General features: G+C 42.2%; 1 protein-coding gene across 9 annotated transcripts in view; it reads left to right on the top strand.

The window, feature by feature from the left end:
• ZNF385D (zinc finger protein 385D) overlaps positions 1 to 24,302 on the top strand; it is a 589,542-nt gene that overhangs the window by 191,632 nt on the left and 373,608 nt on the right. For 8 of the 9 annotated variants that reach the window (XM_083578081.1, XM_083578088.1, XM_083578094.1 and 5 more), the window contains one exon: positions 18,461 to 18,585. The exons of the other annotated variant lie outside the window; for it this stretch is intronic. In XM_083578081.1, coding sequence (XP_083434207.1) covers positions 18,516 to 18,585 — 70 coding nt within the window. In that variant the 5' untranslated portion in view covers positions 18,461 to 18,515. Of the gene's footprint in view, positions 1 to 18,460; positions 18,586 to 24,302 lie in introns of those variants that run through there. 9 annotated transcript variants of the gene reach the window in all.

Here is a 24,302-nt window from a genome sequence, read left to right on the forward strand (position 1 = left end):
TTCCCATCCATATGAAGATCCCATCTTCTGAGATTGCTTAGGCAGCAGTTCTCAACCTGTGGGTCCCCAGATGTTGTTGGACTACAACTCCCATCATCCCTGACCACTGATCATGCTGGCTAGGAATGATGGGACTTGTAGTCTGGGGACCCACAGGTTGAGAAACACTGGCTTAGAGGCACATGTCTGCAAACCTTTAGGTGAACAGTGGCTGGCTGGCTACATTGCAGTTGATAACAGTCAACGCAAGGCCATCATATGAAAGTTTGAGACTTTTTCTTTTTTATAAAGCGACAGATAAATGTAATCAGTAATGGTGATAATACAATAGGGGATAATTTAGCTCATGTATAAGGAATATGTGGCTCCCCATGGTTTCATGCATTTTTATAAGCTGCATGAGACCACTACCATTCTGAGCATCTCTGATCATGTTGGCTGAGCCTGGGAACTAGAGTCTAACAAGTGCTGGAGGACCACAGGTTTCTCGTCCTCCTGCCCCCCCCCAATTTGGTCAGACCTCCAAATCTTCCTGCAGAGCACTGTGGCTCAGACGTAAAGCTCTTGCTATGCACTGGTTCCATCCCTGACTCCATCAGGCACAGCCTGGTCTGAAACCCTGTAGACTGAACTAAATTAGATGGACTAATGGTCCAACTTGGTATAAGGCGGTTTCTTCTGCAATAAACATCCTGTTGAACTCCCATGTCTGCAGCACTTCTGTGTGCTATCAGCTACGCCAGTGGTGCCCAAACTTTTTTCAAAGAAAGCCAGATTTGATGAAGTGAAGGGCCATGGGGGCCGACCACAGGGCCAACCAAAGTTGTTGAGCTTTTTTATGATTTTACCCCAAAGTTGTTGAGCTTTTTTATGATTTTACCACAGGAAATATCCCACGGGCCAGATTAAACCAGCAGGCTGGATTAAGCCTGAGCTACGCTGTCCCTTTTATGGTTGCATTTAGAGATTGCTGATTTCTATGGAACTTAGTTTCAGCCAAAGAGCACAGAGCAGCAGTGGCCAAAACCCCCTCCAATGACCCCCCCGGCTCACAAACATCTGTACCCAGGTCAACATCCTGGTGGGGAGCAAATCGCCTTCTCCCTGGTCACCAGATTGATCCTTTGATGGGCAGAGAGGGGTTGACAGTTCTCTCTTTAGTGGACCAATTTAATGCGGGGGAGGCTTTGTGCCTGCATGTAGGGTGTGTGTGTGTGTGTGTGTGTGAGAGAGAGAGAGAGGGGGGGTGGCTGCCTCCACCATTGGCGTGCGACCAACCCTGATGTTTGGCCAAGGGTAAACACAACTCTCAGACCATAAAAGGTCAGCCACCCTAGGCATAAAGTCTTGAGGTTTTCGGTAACCATTTGGGAAGGATATGATCAATGGAATATTGTTGACATGCTTAGCAGTCGGTTCTAAACCGTTCAGCTTGTTTTTCCTTCCTAATTATTTTCTATCTTATATTCACATAATAAAATATATTTACATTGTGGTTGTTTATCTCAACATGACATCCGACTTTTACTTCTCTTTTCTCCCCAATTACTGGGAAGTGGTGCTTGCACCCCAATTCAAAAGCCATTAAAAAAGGACAACTTTTGTTGGCTAAGCTCTAGGCTTGTTAGATTCACTGATGCTTTATGAGGCTTATAATATATTAATGTTCACTACAGAATAAAGGCAGACAAAAAAAATATTGATTTCAGAGAGAATGTCTTTTAGCTGGGCTTTCTTATTTCAGGGCTGAATATACTGTAGATTTTGCATCTGTGCTGGGAGCAAAGAGATTTTTAAAAAATCAGTTCTCCATCAGGGAGGAGGTATTGACAGTGTACAACCAAATCAGCAAAAGGCATAATGGTTCTATTCAGGATAATTCAAGAATAGTTCCATCTGTTTACTCTAACCTGGGTCATTTGTAAAAGTTAAGAAGTACATGTAAACATTTATTCTGAAATTCCTTTAGCAGATTAAAAAAAATAATGATTAGCAGTAGACAAATGCTCTCATATAGGTGATAGTAAATCCTACTGAAATTGGTAAGCTGCTGAACTGGTTTAGACATGATACAGGGAATAGCCAACACCATTGGGAGTTCCCCATCCCTTAGCCATATTGTTCAGAAAAACAACGGATATAATAGATGAACAAGTTCAAAACCCATTAGTATTGTTGAAGATGCCGATTTAGATATACACGCACATTCATTTCAATGTAGTGGTATGGAAATTGACTCACAGTAGCTATGTGGGTGGGAGATCACAGCAATTTCATCCAGCAGTGTTAAATACACGCGAGCTTTGGATATTAACAGGAGGAAAAAATACTTCATGTTTGGTATAGGGTGGAGGGACCTACTGCTTAGTCAGGAGCCATAATTTAGTCTGTTAGCTCAAGTTTTACTTGATTAGCCAACCGACTGAGCTGATCAGAATTTACAGCCCTTATTTTGTGCTTTGTGTTCTTGTATTTTTACAATGCCAGATTAACCTCCTTAAAATAAGGTACCTTGAAGAAAAGTGCTTCTGGAAGTGTAAGGGCTTCTAAAAACAAACCTGTTCTTCCTTTCCTTGAGAAGGATAAAGATAAGAGGGAAAACACCATAGAACAATTTCGGTGGCTGAAGCAATGATATGATGCTCCCATTAAATTTTCAGAATTACACTAGATAAGATAGTTCAAGCAGGAGTTGGAAGACTGGGAGTGGATGGTTCTGCACATCAGAAAGTGACAGACACATGCCACTAATGCTAGCTGTTCTTTATCCAGGAAGGAATCTCTAATACCTCTCCACTCTTCTCTCTTTTCCCCCTTTTGCTCTGAAGCCTTATCACTGGGAGCACCAGAGCTGCCTTTCAGCATTTACCTGGTTTATATTCTTCAATCAATCTATCCCAGTTAATAGAAAAGATATAAAGTAATAATAAAAGTAATGGTGACAGACAGGAAGTAGGAGTTCAGATGCATTGTGTCCACTGTCTGGAGGCTTCTTGTAAAGAAACATATTTCCCCCCAGGTTTTCCCTGACCCACAAAATTGGACCCCATTATTGTTTTCACAGTACTGTGCAGTTTACTGGTTTTAAATGCTCTATTGGTGTTTTTATGATACCATTTTATCTGGTATTTTTATGTTGCATTTCTGTATACTACTTAGATATGTTTAAATATTAAGTAGTTTAGAAATGGTTTTAAATAAAATAAGCAGCTTCCAATGTGCCAAAGACATGAGTTTTGATCATATCTATCACCTGCAGTGCAAATGGGACTGGAAATTTGAAAGTACAGGCACAGCAATTGTTCAACTAGTGATGAAGTAAGAGGCAGTTGCTTCGGATAAAAATATTAACTTCTAGGCCAGTTAGCCAATAACAATGAGCATCTTATTATACAAACTCAGTGCTTTTTATCTAAAAAAAATGTTTAGGGGTACTCTCATTTTGACTCAAGAAAATCATCATTTTATAGTTCAAATTGGGGAAAATAAATACAGTAAACGGACAAAAGTACAAAGAACATGCATTATCTCATATTACACAGCAGACAGCTCACGGTAACTTCCACATTGGCATGAAGTTGTGTGCACTAACATTTTCCTGATTCCTTTCTGGGAAAGGAAATGAAGCTGCCATCGGAGGTGATAACAACAAAACTGACCAATCACCATGCTAGATTCCAACTCCTACTTCACACATTAAACATTTGTTTTCACCTGAGACTCAGGAAACATTGCGCAGGGGTAGCAATGGAACTGACAATTCACTGTGCTAGAGAAGAAACTAAAAAATGATATATTTTAGATATAGATTCACAAAATGTTTAGGGGTATGCGTACCCCTGCACCCCCCCAAAGCACTGTATAAACTACTGGTATAGGTCAGGACCTGCTGCTTCAAGATGGTCCACTGGGTTCATCCCAATGGTATGACTGTATGATTGGCTTGTGCTTAATATTATGCAAATAGATGCATAGTGGATTATGTATGCTGAATCATTCCCGGTGATTTTTGACTGACTAGAATAATGCAAGAAAACTAATCTTTAAAACAAAGAAGAAATATGCTCTTTTACACTTAAAGTAGAATTCTGTATGATAAAATGTTCTAAGATTATGTTGAAAAGATTTTCCTTGAACAGAATTAGCAATTTCTGTTCAAAATGAATAAATCCTGGTCTTAAACAAGGAAGCTTGTGATTGCTGTCTAACATACTGAAATAAAAATGCTTGATGCCTGTGCTTGTCTTTTAATATTAATGTAATCCCTCTGAGCATATCGGTCTAGTTTTTCACAGACTTCCTTGTGTTTAGAGCCCCCTTTTCAAAGGGAAACATAGCCTAAAGGGAATACACCATGTTTTATTTCAAAAAGCCATTTGAGATTTTCATATTCATATTCTTGGAGCTAATTGTTGCTCCTTTCTTAAAGATATATTAACATATTAGCCCTATCAAGCTAAACTTCGTGTCTATTGCAAGCATTTCCAATACATATATAGAAAGTTGATACATACCAGAAAAATACAGGCTTATACTGCATAACAGAATGGTAACAGAACATATGCACAGGGACATTTTTATTCCCTGTTATCCAAAACATTCTTACCCAAATTATCAACCAGGTAGCGATGCCAAATGGCAGCTGTGGTGCTCCCAGTGCTGGGGTGCTAATATAACTCCTTGCAAACTGTAATGGAGCCATGGAGAAGTGTCCATCATCTGGCCAGAGAGTTAGCCCATTAAGAGATCCAGTTTCCCAGAAATGGGTAAAGCATGGAAGAAGCAGAACCCCGGCAGAGACCATTCTAACCCTTGTTAGACTAGAGCAACTTGCTCACTGAGCTCTCCTTGGTGCTGAAATGACTAATCTGCCTTGTTGTGGGCTTCTCTGCAGAACCATAACATAACAGTCAAGCCCACAAGCAGGTTATGAGCACAACAGCTTTCGTTCTTTCTAATGAGCCTCGAAAACTAGTACTGGATGTGGTACTTTGACATATTTCACCCCTTTCCTGACAATCTCTTGCATGGAATTTACATTTTTCACATTGGCTGGTTTGAGCTGTCCATTGTGATCTCAAGTAGGGTTGCCATATATCCTCTTTTTCCAGGACATGACCTCTTTTTCATGGGTAGAGTCATCATAGTGATCCATAGTTAAAAGTAGAAGTCGGCAAATGTGTCCTTTTTTTTGCTCTTCAAAATATGAGAACCCTATGTGTACTTGGAGGAGCGCCCATACACATGCGTATATGCTATTTCCAGCGCACTTCCGGGATAGAGGAACACTCATGCGCATGTGCACACGCTATTTCTGGAACTCTTCCGACCCGGTCTGCCAGGGAGTGGACTGGCCAAGCCTCAAAAAATGTTGCCAACCCTGGCTTAGAGGTTTTCTTACAATCAAGTGACATATAAATTATGCTAAATAAATAATATTCTCCATCTAAGGAAGGGAGAAGTTTTATTAGAGTTCAGGGACTTATTCCAGCCAGGCAAAAACACTCAAGGAAGATGCAAAGCAGAGCTGATTAGCAGTGTGGTTCAGGAGAGTGTGTGACCTGGGAAGAATCCTGAGGGCCAGATAGAGTAACAACAACAACAACAACAACTTATTTATACCCCGCCCATCTGGCTGGGTTTCCCCTGCTTCTCTGGGCAGCTCCCAACAGAACATTAAAAACACAATAAAAGATCAAACAGTTTTCAGATGTCTTCTAAAAGTCAGATAGTTGTTTATTTCCTTGACATCTGATGGGAGGGCGTTCCACAGAATGGGCACCACTACCAAGAAGGCCCTCTGTCTGGTTCCCTGTAACTTCACATCTCGTAGGGAGGGAACCACCAGAAGGCCCTCAGAGCTGGAATCCAGTGTCCGGGCAGAACAATGAGGGTGGAGACGGAGCGTCAGGTAGAGAAGCCTGGAGGACAACATTTCGCCTCTGAAGTAAGGGAAAACTTTTTTTGCCCCATTGCATATCACTTTACAATTCATTGCGTTGAACCACTCTTGCAATTTTAAACCAATCCACCCAATTTGGATAGATCCTTTTGGCACTCCTGGTAAACCCTTCTCATTTTACCCCCCTAAAAAAATGTGGTGTCATCAACAAACTTAGCCACATAACTACTCACACCTAACTCAAGATCATTTATGGGCAAGTTCAAAAGCCCTATCTTTGGGGTCCAGACCATAACATTTTTTTAAAAAAAAGACCAACAAAAAGTTATGGGGTGGTACCACCTAAAGGCCATTTCACTAGCAGCCACCAGCTTTCCCACACCTGCTGGAGAAAAGCCTCCAAAGAGGATATGTAGATATGTGACTTTTCAGGTACTCTGTCCTCATGTTATGAATGGCCTTAAAGGTCAACATCAGGACTTTGAATTGGACCCCCAAATAGGCTGGAAGCAATTGCAGATGGCAAAGCACTGGTGCATTGTAGTATAGAAATGGAACGTGTGAGAATGTGACATGCAAGCCACTGTTGGATCAGGAGCTTGCAGATCTTAGTCTGAACAGTTGCTTTCTGGATATTTTACAAGGGCAACCTGAAGAATCAATTATCATAAGCTTCCTCTCCCTTTCCATTTCACTTTGTTGTAATAAATGAAGCTACCCAGAGCATCCCTGTTTACAAATATCTCTCAAACTCATTTTAGAACGAAATAGCTTTGTAAGCAATTTTCCTGTTTAGGCACAGGGTTTCCTTCTTGTTTTTCTTCTCCATGTAAATGAGTTTGGCTCAACACATGAAGGCTCCTTGTGCACATTAGAGAGCACATAGAAATATGGATCAAATTGCACATCTTTACTTACATTTTGATTGAAATTGTGTTCATGACCGCAATAATTCCCATTGTTCTAATCATCCAGAAGGATATGCATGTGCACTTTCTTATTTAACTCAATAGTTGATCATAGCATTTTTATTACTAAGTATAATTTACATAACCATGATTCAGTTGCCAATTTCCCCATAAAAGTTTTAAAAAGTTTATAATGCTATATTTTCCCCACAAACATTTATGACCTAATTAAAACTAATATTATTACTTATCTTTACTTGGTAATGCAGATAATTAGCTTGAAATATTGAGAGAAGATATATACACTAATTTGATCAGGCTCCATGCTGTTAGCAATTTGGTCATAATAGCAAAAGCTATATTGTTTTTCTCCATAATTTCATATTGAGGGCAAATAGCTAGTCTGTCTGAAGTATGAATGATAAATTGGCCAAAGTATTTTAAAGCAACACAAAATAGAAAAAATAGGTAGATACTGAATTATAGATTAGTAAGTGATTGTTGCAATGGTGTCTTGTGCTTCTTGTTTTCAGACCCATTTTTGTTTTCTGAAGTGAGGAGGGTGATATTTTGGTTTTACTCATTTTTTGAGAGAGCTCTCTGAAACACAAGGTTTCAGTGTCATGTAGGATGCCTGCAGAAGTTCTAATTAGCCTCCAGCAATGTTCACGAAAAGAGAACATGTATTGATGAACATTCATAAATGTCCTCAACTGAGTGTATTTCATTAAGATCAGCACAGGCTCTAGGCAGCCCTAGTCACCAGTGACTGGAAATTCTGATTTGATTTTGCAATTCAGCCTGGTCATATAACCTGCTCTGCATTTTGAGGGCAGCTTACCCAGAATGCATTGAGGGTTCTTCCTGCTTCTGAAGGTTCTCACTTGGCTGTTACAGAAGCTTCTTGAATTTAGACACATTTCATACAATTGCAGATCTAACAATCTACCTCACCCCTTAACAGCACCAGTCATGGGGTTTTATGTAATGTTAGTCTTACTCAGAGTAAACCCATTGAAATTAAAGGGCATGTGTACCTTCAGCCCATTGATTTCAATGGCTGTACTGTGAGTAGAATTTAGATACAGCACAAAATGTTAATTTAAAATAATTCTTACTAGTATCTATCTGAGAGTCACTGAAAGCAGAATATGCTGTAAAGAGCAGTAGGTAAAAAACCATTTACAAATGCTATTAAACAACCTATTAATTTATGGACAATATTAAATATTCATCTGTGTCAGCAGATGGTGATTTTTCTGTTAATGCAATAGGCAAATCTATTTTATAGAACTATGGCTCTGTTGTGTATAGGTTGGCCAGTTTTGGAGAGGGTATGTGTTTTAAAGAAACCGCAAGATTTTGCAGGGTTAAAGTGAGGCTACTACTGAGAACCGCTCAATTTTGCTTCCAAATACTGATGCACTGACTGTCTATCATCCATTCTTTGGCATAGTTTAATACATGTACCAGTTTGCAGCCATTTTCAATATATTCATCCACTGCTGCTTGGGACAGGAGAAGAAACTTTCACGTGTTGTTGAGGCTCCTGAGCCAATGGTACTTCTGGAATGCCCATCCAAATATGTATCCCACTGACAGTAATGTAATGCAGAGGAACCACATTCACATCTCAGTGAAGACATGCTTTCTCTGCATTGTATTATTTTCATTGGGATGAACAGTTGATCATTCTGGTTACCTTCATAGCAGAATTGGGATCTTTCTTCCCTCTGACTCCAAACCCCTCGCAAAAAAATTTTTTTTACCAAGGAGTATGCTACAGGGACGTGGGTGGCACTGTGGTCTAAACCACTGAGCCTAGGGCTTGCCAGACAGAAGGTCGGCGGTTTGAATCCCCGCAACAGGGTGAGCTCCCATTGCTTGGTCCCTGCTCCTGCCAACCTAGCAGTTCGAAAGCATGTCAAAGTGCAAGTAGATAAATAGGTACCACTCTGGTGGGAAGGTAAACGGCATTTCCGTGCGCTGCTCTGTTTCGCCAGAAGCAGCTTTGCTGGCCACATGACCCGGAAAAATTGTCTGTGGACAAATGTTGGCTCCCTCGGCCTGTAAAGCGAGATGAGCGCCGCAACCCCAGAGTCATTTGTGACTGGACTTAACTGTCAGGGCTCCTTTACCTTTACATTTATGAAGAAATTGCTGGGAAAGTAGGAAGTTATTTCATGGGGGTGCTACTTTCAAATAGAAAGAAGTAGGTTTGATCATCTTTAAAATTCTCCTGCATTTTCTGCTTAGTAATTCCACAACTCATCAGTGACCCAGAGGTCAGCATTTATGATAGAAATATATATTTTTATGCTAAACCAATGTGCTCCGTTTAATATTCTCATGAAAGTGTGCCAGATGTAGTTTCATGGAAAACCAATCTTGTCCTCTCATCTTTTAGGTGGAATATTTCATATACTGAGAGTGGAAGTTAAACATATAGGGTATTTAAATAGCCAATCTTGAGCTACATGTGTTTAATTTGTAACTACAAATAGCAATATTTTTACAAGCTCATCACTATAAATTGAGAATCTGCGGCATTCTATAAGTAAAAGAAAAATTCAAATGAAGTAAAAGGATGTGTCTCAGATATCTGATATAGCAGTGTGGGTTTTCTTTAGGATGTCACTTCTGAGCGGACTGTGGTGGATAGTTACATTTTTCAGTGTGTTATATCATCAGTGAAATTCTGTAAACTGGCACAGTTCATGGCAGCCTTGAGTTACCAGTGTTACAAGACCTTCTCATTATTTATACACATGTGCATGCGAACTCATATCTAACATGCATGTTTACAGTACTACCAATTTGGGGATCCTTACTGGAGGTGATTGTATGCCACAGATGCTTAGGGAAATTAGCAGTAACTGCACACTTCGTTATAAGCATAATATTTATTCATATCATTTTTACAAGTTAACTGTCATACCATTGTTGTCTTATATGGAGTTCTGGGGTTAGGCATTTAAAACCAGAAGAACTGAAAGGAGACTAAAGAAAACAAAACAGGGAGAATGCTCACATGCAAATAGTTAAGGTAAGTCAGACCCCTGGAATTAAATAAGTAGATAGAGGTGAAGACAGTGAAGACACACGATGCGTAGGTAAGCAGAAAGTTGGATTTCACTGCAACACCATGGTGGTGATGATGGTGATGGTGATAACACACCAGCACAGCAGGGGTTTGAGCAGGAGAGGCTAACACCTAGCTTGGGGGCCTGATCCAGCACCCCAAGCCCCTTCAGAACACAGTAATCATATATTGAATGAAGCAGGAGCAATAACAAGCAATGTGTGTAGGTCAGCTGAGGACGGCATGCATGTGTATCTGTATGAGAGTATGCGGTTATGGCATGCAGCTTCTTAAGTGTTGAATGTGCTCCTTGGGCCAAACAGTTATTCCTGGTTTAAAGGCTTGAAAATACCTGAGGTGGGGAACTGGATCTTGCTGGTAGACCAATCCCCCCACTTCCCATGGATCAAGCTTAACAGGTGGGTGGTTCCACAAACCTGTCCGTCACCAGGTCACAATGATGTCAGGTGACTAGTTTTTGCAAAGCACAGATCATCAGAACTTACAAAGTGCCATGTAAACCCCAAGATTGGGTTAGTGAAAGGCAGCAGCTAGTGTCCCTGTAGCCCTGAAGAGAAAAATAATAAAAATAGTTGAGAGCCGATGAGGGAATGATAGCTTAAATTGGCTGGAGTGGGGTGGGAGAGAGAAAAAGGTTCTCCTAGTGTAGGTAAAAGGTAAAGGCCCCCTGGACGGTCAAGTCCAGTCAAAGGCGGCTATGGGGTTGCAGTGCTCATCTCACTTTCAGGCCGAGGGAGCCACTGTTTGTCCACAGACAGCTTTCCGGGTCATGTGGCCAGCATGTGGCTGGGTCATGTGACTAAACCTCTTCTGGTGCAATGGGACACCATGACGGAAACCAGAGTGCACGGAAACTCCGTTTACCTTCCTGCTGCAGTGGTACCTATTTTTCTACTTGCACTAGTGTGCTTTTGAACTGCTAGGTTGGCAGGAGCTGGGACAGAGCAACGGGAGCTCACTCCATCATGGGGATGCAAACCACCGACCTTCCAGTCGGCAAGCCCAAGAGGCTCAGTGGTTTAGACCACAGCGCCACCTGTGTCCCTTTCTCATAGTGTACCATGGGTCAGGGCACCTTGAAAAGAAGCATTGAGCAGCCTTCAGGATGCATCCCCCAAACTGAACACTCTGGAGCTACGAGAGGAGCTCATTACAGGGGAAAGGGTTATCAGCAGGCCTTAGCCCAGATTTCTACAGGTAGATTGGTGTCTAAAGACAAGCATAGGCAATGCTTTTTTTGTGACACTACTCACCCTTAACAGCACTGGGCAAAGGTAACATGTTCATGAAAGCTCCAAAATGCCTGGAAATTACAGGTGTTAAAGCCCTCATCCTTAACAGATGTTATTTAGGCAACATTGATATGGCATGGCATCTTATCCTGTAGTCAGTTCCAGCTTCATCACTGCTTTAGAGCTCCATGGCTACCTTAAAGGTAAAGGTAAAGGATTCCTGGACAGTTAGAGCAGAGTGGTAGACCTAAGTTCCAGATAATTTTAAAGTTAATTCTTCATATCCAAACATGTAACATGTTTTATCAGATTAAATGGTGGGTTAGATGGACTTACACACTTGCCTTTTTAATTTAATTTTTAATGCAATCTGTATAATGGCTGTGGACTGCAAATGTCTTGACATCTTCCTGAATATAAATGACAAGTTTTCTATACCTCCTACACACCGATAACTTCATTCACAACACATTTTTCAAGAGGTCCAGTCATCTTTCTGACACATCTTCATACTGTTTCTTTCAAAACCCAAGCAACGAGTGCATTTTGATTAAAAAAAATGAAACCAAGCAATACACACCCAATGAAAAATGCTTTAATTATCAACTTGTATTTTGAATAGAAACATGATAAAATAAGGACATCTTTGCTCAAAGGAGGTATTACCAGATAATAAAGATGATTCATATGGTTCTCCATTATCACCCTGTGTGTTTGTGGGAGCAGATAAGTGTGTGTTCACTCAACAATGAATTCCATTAAGGCTTTCAGTATGATTCCTTTTGTAATATGCAACAAAACTTATGGGCAGTTTAATGTGTGACAATGTATTTCCACTTCTGGCTTTATAGTAGCATTAGGTTGCATTCTATAGGTGTTGTTATTATTAACAATTGAATTTTTTGAAGGCTGCGTATTGTACCTGTAGTGGGAGTGGGGAATAATAAAAAAAAGACATACATTAGAGTTGGCTTGGAAAACAAGCAACAGCTTTATTAAAGCAACTCAAGAGCCTGCTGTTTGGATGAAATGGGTCAGGGAATATACTGCTTGCTGTATCTAGTATCAATTCCTTGAATCATAGAATTGAAGAGTTGGAAGGGATCCCAAGAGTCACCTAATCCAGCAGAGGATTACAGTGCAGGAATCTCAAGTAAAGCTGCATGACAGATGGCCATCCAACCTCTGCTTAAGAACCTAAAATGAAAGAGAATCCATCACCTTCGCAATGTTGAACAAGTCTTACTGTCAGAAGATTTTTCCCCATGCTCTGTCAGAATCTGCATTCTTGTAACTTGAAGCCATTGGATCAAGTCCTACCCTCCAGAGCAGGAGAAAACAGGCTTGCTCTCTCTTCCATGCGACAGCCCTTGAGATATTTGAAGATGGTTGTCATCTCTCATCTCACTCTCCTCTTATCCAGGTTAAACGTACGCACCTCCCTACATCAAATCCTTGTCAACTGATACAAGGACTACTAGAAACAATATTGAACAAACCTAGACAGCATCTTAAAAAACAGAGACATCACCTTGCCAACAAAGGTCCGTATAGTTAAAGCGATGGTTTTCCCAGTAGTGATGTATGGAAGTGAGAGCTGGACCATAAAGAAGGCTGATTGCCGAAGAATTGATGCTTTTGAATTATGGTGCTGGAGGAGACTCTTGAGAGTCCCATGGACTGCAAGAAGATCAAACCTATCCATTCTTAAGGAAATCAGCCCTGAGTGCTCGCTGGAAGGACAGATTGTGAAGCTGAGGCTCCAATACTTTGGCCACCTCATGAGAAGAGAAGACTCCCTGGAAAAGACCCTGATGCTGGGAAAGATTGAGGGCACAAGGAGAAGGGGACGACAGAGGACGAGATGGTTGGATAGTGTTCTCGAAGCTACCAGCATGAGTCTGACCAAACTGCGGGAGGCAGTGGAAGACAGGAGTGCTTGGCGTGCTCTGGTCCATGGGGTCACGAAGAGTCGGACACAACTAAACAACTAAACAACAGCAACAAAAATGATGAACATGAAAAACCTGAGAACTTTCGCCAATAAGGAAAATGTAAAGGGAGCTAGATGGATGGGAGGATGTGATTCAACTTCTGGTAAGCCTGCTTTTTTATGCAACCTAGAAAGGACCACCTTTATCTTTTCTTACACAGACAATGATAAAACCTAGACTTTGTCCTGCTTTGCTTTGCCTGACTCGGCTTGGCCAAACTCTTAACTCTTGCTATTAAGCTCCAGCTTGATCCACTGCTGTGTCCATCGCATGGAATAGAACCATAGGTTGATTTGACTGTATTTAGTGATACCAGCATTTAGCCAAGTCTTATTGGCTATGAAGTTTTATGACATAATTCCTTCACTAGATGGTCCCAATTGGGTGGAATCACCTGTGTGATTGATGCAGGAACCATTGCCCACACTTGATTGATTTCACATGGTCTCACTCCAGGGCATATTTCTGTACCGATCAAAACTGCTGCTTTTACTTTGAAAATAAAAATGAGTGATATTTTGTGAAGCTTTAGATTTAGACGCACTGTCGGGAGCATCAACACACCTTTCCCTATTGTGCATACAAAATGGCCAAACATTCCACTGACCACAGTGCATCAGAATGTTCAATGTTATATGCAAATGATCCTACTGCATGTTTTCGGTGTGAATATTTTGTGTCATATACAGATAATATACTGCATGATATACTATGATTTATAGAGCTCTTTTAGTGGGGAGAAATCCTGCACTGTCACAAGTAAAGATGAATAATATCTTAGTCTCCATATATAAAATCATGGCTAACAATACAAAGACAACTGTGATCAGCAGCAGAGCTTTATAGCTGCTACATTTAAAGTAATCCAATTAAATAAAATTAATGAAATAACTTTTTGTTCTTTAATTTCCAGTCTGATTAATGTACATAATTAAACAGATTCAGGCTTCAGAAGCTAGAAAATCTTGACCTTCGGATCCCACTTACTTTATGATCAGAAATAAGTAAGTATGTTTATGTTCAACAACAGCAAATATCAACAAACTTCAAGGTTGTTTGCATTTTGTTTCAAGACACTGCCAAAGAAAATGGGGAGGAAACAGTGCATTAAAATGTTTTCTAGAAGTGAATCTTTGTGACAAATGCAAAGGTTAAAAAAGAAAAAAACATTTGATACTCTTGATGGTCCAACTGAATTTTGGTAAACTGAGTATGTTTTGCAAGAGAAGTTGCCCTTTTATGGAAAAATTGTATCAATTTAAAACTTAGTATATAAGAATAAGTTATTATATTAACAGTGCTGATAAACAATGTATCTAACCATGTTGGCTATTCTTTTGCACTTTAGTTATTCAGTACATTTTTTAGGGTAAGGACTGCTTAAAAGGATTTGCTTTTGAAATGCTCCTAAGAATAAGTCAGAGGACGGATGGTGGCAAAACTATGTCAGAGATAGACCTTCACTATTTTTTTTAAAAAACAACAACTAAAAGCAGCTGCAGAATTTGATGAATATAGTTTCACAAAAAGAGGTGCATGGGTGCATCCACAATAAGTCTTCCCCACAATGGAACATAAAAGTACATTAAACAAGAATTTTAAATAGACTAATGAGAATTTTTTTCATGAATGCTCAAATGAAAGAATACACTGAGGACACTGAGCAGAACATTGTTTTAACATAAACTATAGAAATCTTTTTTAATGGTAATGCTATCATTACTATCATTTGACACAAAGGGGGAAAATACATTAGTAGGAATGATTTAGCAGTTGCTTGTATTACATAACATTAGCACTCAGGTTACAAATCTGATGTATGAAGTGTTCTGAGTTTTACTCATAGTTACACTATCATATTTTAGAGCTGCATACTTATCCCATTGACTAGTATGGAACAATATTTTTTGTCCCACTTTGCCTATTGTATAGTAACTGAACAGCCATTGCTTTCACATCTAACAAAAACTGAAAGATGACCATATTATAAACATAATTCAAAACAACAAAGCTAAGCAGAGAAAATATTGTATGAATTGCATGCAAAACATAACAATCTGTGTTGTTGTTTTTTAAAGAATATTTATATTCTGCCTTTCAGCAAAAGTATTTATCCTTTCTATGTCTAACTACTGAGTGCTGGGTGGCTTCAGATGGGTGTTTATTGTGGGAATGATGTTCTTCATGCATACAAGGTTTTTGTTTTTGCATTACCCACATGATGCTTTTGGCATTAAAAATGCCAGCTTGTAACCCAACCCACCCACTCCATTTCAATTTGGATTTACCCAGTATAGGAAAAACCCAGTAAATAAATAAAATGTATGTTGCCAACAAACCATTTGTGATATCTCAGTGACTCATTGCAAATTTAGCTCCCCATCTGGAACTACCCATACTAAGTTCAACACAGATTTGATTCAGCTAAAGTCGGGCTGTGCTGAACCTCCTCCCCCTATGATCCGTGAGGCCTAGAGCCAAATTATGTGTGATGTGGGAGACCTACAGTCAGATCTCCCAGTGTTACTCACACTTGATAGTTGTGTAGTAGGAATTTCAGCAGGTTTCAATAGGAATATAAGCTACACTTGCTGAGATTCCATCTTCTACAGAAGCATTAAAGGACTCTGTCCCTTTTTGTATCTGGCTACTTTACACATGGGTGGCCAATTTGCTTAGGCACTTGAACGGGCAGAAGGAGTGGGGGGTTGTTTAATTCTTTTCCCCTTGCTGTGCCATCTTTGAAATCTAAATTTTATTATTGGAACTGCTGTTATCCTCACTGGATGGATGAGTGAGGAAATAAAGGGACAGCAAACTCATAGCTGCTTTTCAGAAAAAAAGAAGACAAAATCTTGGGAGATATGATCAAAACATGTGGGCTCCCAAAGAGGAGATCATGGATGTTCTGCTCCTTCCTGAGCATTTTGATGCTGATCTGCTGTGCGGTTTGACTTGGTATGTCATCTAAACCAAGCTTTAGCTCCTCCAGGCAGACCATGAGTTGCAAATCACACAGCTTGTCATTTGTCTGAAGTGTGGTAAACCACAAGTTCACATTCAGATGACACACCCAGCTATGGCTTTGCTCAGGATAACAACCCATTGATCAGAGAGAACAAATTGGCTGGAGGAACCCATTCATGCTAAGCCATGGTTTGGCTTAATGTTGTCACATGTGTACTTGGGGCCAGTAACTTGGTGGAAAATTTGTAGAAATGGCCTATCTCATTGGTATTGTGCAATATGCATTGCATGTAATGCCGACAGTGTTTAATTTCTAAAATGAGAATGATCAGTGCTTAAGGTGGCCCGAAAGTCATGTACTGGTGGGTGGAATGAGGAGCAGCAATTTATTTATGTAGTGAATGAAAAATAGAGTTGAATTGTGCCTCTGGATTACAAATTATAAATACAGTGCAGCCCATTTTGTTTGGAAGGAGGAGGTTAAGAGTAGTGTTATCACAACACTTTCTCTTTTTTTGCAGTGGAGGCAGGCTGTGAAGTTGATGATCTCAGCTGTACAATTAATTAAGGGCTGGAGGGAGTGATGGAAACCAGGGAAAGAAATCAGAGTGTCATCTGTGGGTGGAAAGATGACATCCAGATGTTGGGTCTATCTGTAAATGGACAGCAAATCTACCCATTGAGAAACAATGGAGCGATAGACCCGGAAAACTGGTTTCTCAGAGGCCAGCTTTGTTGTTTAGTCTTGTCCGACTCTTCGTGACCCCATGGACCAGAGCACGCCAGGCACTCCTGTCTTCCAGTGCCTCCCGCAGTTTGGTCAAACTCATGCTGGTAGCTTCGAGAACACTGTCCAACCATCTCGTCCTCTGCCGTCCCCTTCTCCTTGTGCCCTCAATCTTTCCCAACATCAGGGTCTTTTCCAGAGAGTCTTCTCTTCTCATCAGGTGGCCAAAGTAGTGAAGCCTCAGCTTCAGGATCTGTCCTTCCAGTGAGCACTCAGGGCTGATTTCCTTAAGAATGGATAGGTTTGTTCTTCTTGCAGTCCATGGAACTCTCAAGAGTCTCCTCCAGCACCATAATTCAAAAGCATCAATTTTTCGGTGATCAGCCTTCTTTATGGTCTAGCTCTCACTTCCATACATCACTACTGGGAAAACCATAGCTTTAACTATATGGACCTTTGGCTGGTGCTAGTTATTGGTGGTCCATGCATGAGGTGAGGTGAAGCCATTTGCCTAAGGTGGCAGATTCAACCTCTTCCTCCTAATACAGTGGATCCCAGTGGGGCTTGTCGTCAGCAAGCCCTGCCTACAGAGGAACAACCAGGAGCTCACTTTAAGCCCCCAGCTGTACCTTTGTAGCCATGTCCTTACCTGCCACACACCTTAGGTCCCATATGATGTCAGGTGGCTTGTGGCAACTGCTGTGCAGGCCAAACTGGACCCGTAATGGGACGAATTTGATCTGCAGGCTGGAGTTGCCCACTTCTCTGTTAGAGCAATGAAATGAGCAAAGGTTTGCCCATCCTGAGTCTTTATAAAGAAAGGAATACTTGACCATGGGAAGCTTTGCACGTTCAACCCAGTTAACTCACACCAAGGCTGCAAAAACGAAACGGGAGTTTGCTTCTGCTGCCCTGGTGCATTTGGTTTGCGATCCTCACTGTGTTTACTTAAGCAGCAAGCCTCATGGAATATGATAGGGCTTACTCCCATGTAAGGGAGGTTTTCAGCCTTACTTGGGAATAAGCACAAAGGACATTTATAAAGGAACGAAATGAGCATCTGACTACCCGGCCAGGCTCCCCCTGACTATAAACATGTATTTAAAAAAACAGAAAGGATGCTGCGATGACCCCCATTCGCCCTCGTGGGCTCGGGCATGGCAGCCCAAGTCCTCTGCTGCCCCCGTTGCCAGCCGCTCTCTGGGCGGCCATTCGGGGGCAAGCTGCCCCCCACTGCCAACTTTCTTCCCCCTCGCGCGTGTCAGGAGGCGCTGCTTCGTTTATCGCTCGCTCTTTGCTGCCGACGCGAGGGAAAGGCAGCAGGCAGCAAGTGGCCGGCCATCGGCCATCTCCTCTCACGAGGCTCTCCGGGGATGCTCCTTTTCTGAGGCGAATTGCCCGGCGGGAAGCCTGCGTGGGCAGCCGCCGACTCGCCCCGAGACCCCTCCAGCTGTGTCGCTTCCCACCCGCTCGCCTCTCTCCCGCGCTCCTTCGCCCAGCCGGCTTGCTCCTTTTCGCCTCGGCGTGTGCGCGCGCGCGCCCGCCTTTTCCCCTCAGTCCCAGCCGGGCTGCTTTTCTCTCCCCCCCCCCGCACCCCGCCTCACCGCCCCGCTTTCCCTCCCTCCAGGCGCATGGCTGGCTGAGGGCGGCTGGGTGGGCGCGCAGGGACAGCCTCCCGCAGGATGAAGAAGAGCTCGGCTGGTGGCAGGAGAGAGGAGAAGCTGCTCGCAGCCCAAGCCCAGCCCGGGAGCGGTAAGTTCGCGAGGGGAGCCTCGGCGCCCGCCCTCGTCCATATTCCTCTCAGGTTTGGCGGGGGGGGGGAGAGAAAGGGGACGACAATCCCCACGCACTTCTCCCTCACGGAGAGGAGACGGAACCTGCCCTGTGGGGCTTAAAAGGCGGGAAGAGGGACAGCGGGGGATCTGCGCGGCGGTCTTCCTGCTGCCTTGAGGCGCCTCTCGCGAAGGCGGCAAAAATAGGCGCGAAAACGGGAGGGGTGGGCTGGGGGGGGGGAGGGAAGAGGCCCGGTAGAGATGAATGGCGACGCTGGGCAGATGGAAGTTTCCAAATTAAGAAGCGCGTCTTGGAATTGTTGTCGGAACAATTCGGCGTTCCTCGTGAGAATGGAGGAGGGGGGTCGACGCGGTTCTGTGGGTCTGGGGTCCTTGGGAAGAAGGACTGCGCCTCCTCAGAGACGCGCCAGAGCCCCCTCGCCTGCTCTGCCCCACGACGCCTGGGACTTGGGCGAAGATTTGCCCCGAGCTTTCCCGCCTTGTGACTCTCTGCTGGTGGGACCTGCTGGTGCGCAAAAGGGCTCCTGAACTGTTTTGTTTCTCCTGATAGCTTTTCTTTATAGTTCTTGCTAAAGGACGAAACTCTTTTCCCCCTGCTCGCTCTCTGCCTCCCATGCATTTAAGCTGAAGGACCTTTGATTTGGTTGGACTGTATGTCCCCCCTGATGTAGCGAATGCATCCTTAAGCTCAGATGGGAAAGGGCTGCAGCTGAAACCTCCCAAACTCACCCTCTGAACTGGATCCAGCCTTTCCACTGAATCTCAGAGCAGTGCCCTTCTATCTGTGCTCCAAGGCATTGGGTTGTTGTTGTTGTTTAATTCGTATGATGAGTCCTGGCACGGGAAACAGGTACCCGAGACTGAGAACTCTGGTGAGCAATGGCTAAAATAAGTTGAGCCAGTGATTTGTTATAAAAGCACTTAGGAATGCCAATAAATCTCAAAGAGAGCGCTCCAAACCTTACTGGCTAGCACGTTCAGGAGCTTCAATGCTTGGAAAGCATTTTTAAAATAATACATTTTTTCCCCCTGTGGGCGGAAGAGAGAGGTGTGTTTTGTTGGCTTATCTGGTGAGAATTCTGCAGAACCTGGAGCAAGAGAAAAACAGTTGGTTCTGATTTCAGATCCTAGTGTTTGTTGATAGGTGAGCTATAGTCAGTACAGTAGGAGCAAAGGATGCTTATTATTTTTTTACTAATAAAAGCTTTCCTGTCTGTGTCATATATGCTGATGTAAACAACCAGCTACTGGCTTGACATCCATAGAGAAAATGACACTTTCTGGTTCATTTCATTGGTCTTTCAAGATTGCTGTTTAACTGTACCAAACACAAAGCAATTAATTAAACCAAAATGAATAATTAAAAATTACGGAGCTGCAGTTTGGGGGAAAAAACATTTTGCTGTTTGTTGCTGAAAGTCTTTCCCCAGAAAGTAACTTTGGTGCTTGAGGGGGAAAGTTAGTGTGGAAATGCTTTAAGAAAAGGTATAAAATAGTTAACATTTGGTGGTGATCCTGTGGCAGGGACTTGGCACTACTAACTCTGCTTATTAAATGGCGTAATTGTCATGGGACTTAACTAGAGCCAGATTTTTGACTCTTGGAAAATGAAAATTTACAGTGGTTTCTCATAGTCCTCCTCTGCACCTACACCTGCCTCCTACCTACTTTCAGTTACTGTGTCTTTCTCATTACACTGTCACTTTGTGAAAGGCATACAAATGCGTCAAGCATTAAGTGACTGCTCTGAGAAAATAACTATGCATGAACTATCCAATGCATAAAGTACAAAGTTAAAGGAAAGATGCATTTGGGCTACATGCCTACACCCACTGACTAAACTGAGACGGAGGGTTATTGGTCTGTGTTTGTTTTATTATATATTTTGTAATCTCATTTTGTATTTTTCTGTTGTGAACTGCCCCAGGATCTTTGGATGGGGGGGGCAATACAAAATTTAATAAATAATAGTAAGAATAAACGAATAGGACTTCTTGGGGGTAGACATTGGCAAGCACTGCTATCTCTCTTTAACCTACACTTCACTCCCTAGACAATTGATACTTAGAAAAATAATAGGGAAACCCATTAAAATCTGAGTAGGTGTTTAAGATGGATGGGCAATTCATAATCAAAGAGTTGGAAGGGACCTGCAGGATCATCTAGTCCAACCCCCTGCAAATCAGGAATATGCAGCCATCCCATACAGGCATTCAACTTGCAACCTTGGTGTTAACAGCACCATGCTCTAACATGGTTCCATAGCTATATGGAAGCTAAGACACAGATATGTGGCACAACCCTGAGGTCAAATAGGGCACCTGTGATTTACTCAGAAGAAAGTTCCACTGAATTCAGTAGGACTTTCTCTCAAGTAAGTGCATGTAAGACTGCAGCCTTCACAACCATGTAAAGTGAGTTATTTACAGTCCAATCCTATGCATTTCTACTAAGGTGGGCATCCCCAAACTTGGCCCTCCAGCTGTTTTGGGACTACAATTCCCATCATGCCTGACCACTGGTCCTGTTAGCTAGGAATGATGGGAGTTGTAGTCCCAAAACAGCTGGAGGGCCGAGTTTGGGGATGCCTGTAGTAAGGAATACATAGTTTATTTAATGTTTGTACCTCATGTTTTTCATAAAGTCAAAGTCAAAACACCTTGCCCCCCAAAACACCAAAAGTTGCCCAATGCTATGCACTGGATTTTGAAGCTTAGCAGAATTTGAATCAGGGTTTGCTGAATCTCAAACTTTTAGAGCCACTTTATTGCAAAGTTTTTAAAATGCTAGCAGGCAAACAAGCTTCTGGTGTGTTGACTTCTAGTGTGTTCCTGGAAAGTATCAGAAATATTTGCTTTGTCCTTTTGGCTTTAGGCATGGTGGGTAGCACAACTGTGTTGGTGTGAATTATATTTAAGAAGATTTGTTAACACTTGTGATTTCTCCCATCCAAATCCCTTCCTTAGTCAAGTCTAGGATTTTCAGCATTAATCATGCCCCTGACTAGGGCACAGCAAATAGTGGCAATGCAACTAAAATTGGCTACAGTTTCAATTGTAGACCAGTTTGTGTCTCACTTCACTTAATGTAGCCCACCAGCCATGTATTGTGTTGAGTCATGAGCTTGACAACCTCCTGTTTTATTTTTTTTAGCTTCAGGAAGACAACAAAACCAAGAGGCATTTCTTGCAGGTGGTATCTAAAATGATGGAAATTCCTTGTCTCTTCATTGTATGTGGAAGATCCCAGGTTTTCCACCAGGTAGACCTGAGAAATACTCCCTGCCTGAAACCCCGAGTGTAGATCAGTGTTTCTCAAACTTGGGTCTCCAGCTGTTTTGGACGACAACTCCCATCATCCCTAGCTAGCAGGACTACTGGTCAGGGATGATGGGAACTGTAGTCCAAAAACAGTTGAAGGTACAAGTTTGGGAAACACTGGTGTAGACAATGCTGAGCTAGATGGACCAATCGTCTGACTTATATAAAGGCAGATTCCTGTGTTCCCACAAAAATTGAAGGTTAGTGCCTGTGTGGTTAAACTCCCTATAAGCTATGTGGAGAGCTACTCTCACAAACAACTTATCTTGTGTAACTCTGCCTGTAAAATTGCATTATAGGCAGCTGATCACATAAATGACTGCACTTGTGAAGCAAATCGAAGCAAATTTCAGTAAGGAACCTTTCAGATACTGAACCCAAGTCACCCTCTTGGCAGAATCCTATACATGTTCACTTGTAAATAAGTTTCATTGTGTTAATGTAGTTTACTGCCTTGTAAATGTATTTAGCATTGCAGCCGATCTTACTCAATAAACTAATTAATAAATTACCGCAGGCACATAGATACATGCAAGTTCTCTCAAGCTTGCATCAGATTAATTTGGCAGTGATTCAGTAACTTTTAAAAAGTTCAGATTTTATACAATTTCTCCAAACCCATATTTGCCATCTTTCCCGTTCCCCACAGAACCAACCCCCTCTAAATACATTATCCTTTTCCTTCCTGATATGCAAGTTGCTATGGTGGAAAGAAGAGCAGGGGTGCCCAGGGTGAGAAGGGACAATTCCATCCCAGATCACAGCACACCAGGGCACAAAGACCAATCAACCTGGGATGCGTAGTTCTCCCACAGGCTGCTGCAACAGGTGGGGGGAACCCTCCCTCTGAAAAGGGAATGGGGGAGTGTGGATTGACAGGGAAGGTGGATCACAACAGGTGCAGGGATAGGGGAGTTAGAAATATTTACATCACCTGGATTTTATTTTGAGTCAAAGGGTAATTTTGGTGCTTGTAAAGTTTGCTGCTTTTTGAGGATAGCCCTATAGAGTGTGCCCAAGCCCTAGCTCAGAGAATTTTGCTAGCCTCTCTGTGAGCAAACTACATGCTGTACTCCACTACATGCCATGAAGCTGCAGTGGGGCCTTATCCATTGCAAATTGACCTCAGGAGGGGGCAATTGGCCTGGCTGCTTTTGTTCCAAACCTTTATTTATCTGGCAAATATAGCTGTGGTGGCTTGAAGGATGAAAGCAGCACTCTCTCTTTGTTTGTGTATTTGTGAAAGAATGTTTCAAGGAATAAGTAACTAGGAAAGGAAGGGATAGGCATCCCTTTCTTGCCTACCCTCCTATTACTTATCAAGGAAAATAGATATATTGTGACTTTGTTACATACAGCTGCAATGTCACATTCAGATTTGTCCCTTAACAGAAGGTTGGGTCTTAGGTTGTGTATTTTGACTTTAAATGCATCACACACAGCCAATGGCTAGCTTGGATTCTTCCAAGAAAAAAACAGAACAGCTGAGAAACTACGATCAAGTCATTTAAGGAGAAGGACATAGTAAAAGGGGTGGTTGTGACAATGAGTTGAAAGGAAAAGAGTGCACTACACAAATTGGAATGTTCTTATTCTTATTTCTGGTTGCAAGATTAGAGAAAGCAGTTACTGACAATTGCATTTGAGAATTTATTACCGTAATTTATTTATTGAATTTATATACCGCCCTGGACCTGGACGTCCCAGATGTATAAGATAACACACTTTATTTAACAGTCTTGAGAGGTTCTCCCTATGGTGGGAGAAAGAGCAAAGCAATGGTTCCTTCTAGAGAGGATGGATTTGGGGTCCTAGGAACAGGTGCTTGGTGCACTTTAGAGATGGTGTGTGGACAGGAAAGGACTTCCGATCTGCTATACCTACAAAAGTGACATCCAAGCAGCAATCGATGGTTAATTAGTAGTGAAGGTGGCGCTGGGGTTTTTCTGCTCGATCCTACACATGTATGCTTATTTGGAAGTAATTCCACTATGCTAAAGAGATATTTCTCTTGGGTAAGTGTGCATAGGATTACAGATACGATGTACAATCCCAATCATTTATTCAGAAGTAAGACCCGCCAAGTTCATGGGGGGGGGGAGACTCACTAGAAAGTATGCATATGCAGTATTAGAAATGTTTAAACTTAACTCTGTATGAGTAATGTTTATAAGTTAAATCAGGGGTGGGGAACCAAATGTGCCCCACCAGGTCTGCAAGGATGTTTTGGACAAGCCACTGCCACCTACTTTACACCTGACATCATATATGACATCATATGTGTGGCGCACGTAAGAATGGGTTGAACAAGCCCTTTGAAGTGTCTCCCCTCACTCCTGCAGGTGAACTTCAGCAG

This window comes from Podarcis filfolensis (assembly GCF_964270895.1).
Source record: "Podarcis filfolensis genome assembly, chromosome: 12".
Taxonomy (NCBI): domain Eukaryota; kingdom Metazoa; phylum Chordata; class Lepidosauria; order Squamata; family Lacertidae; genus Podarcis; species Podarcis filfolensis.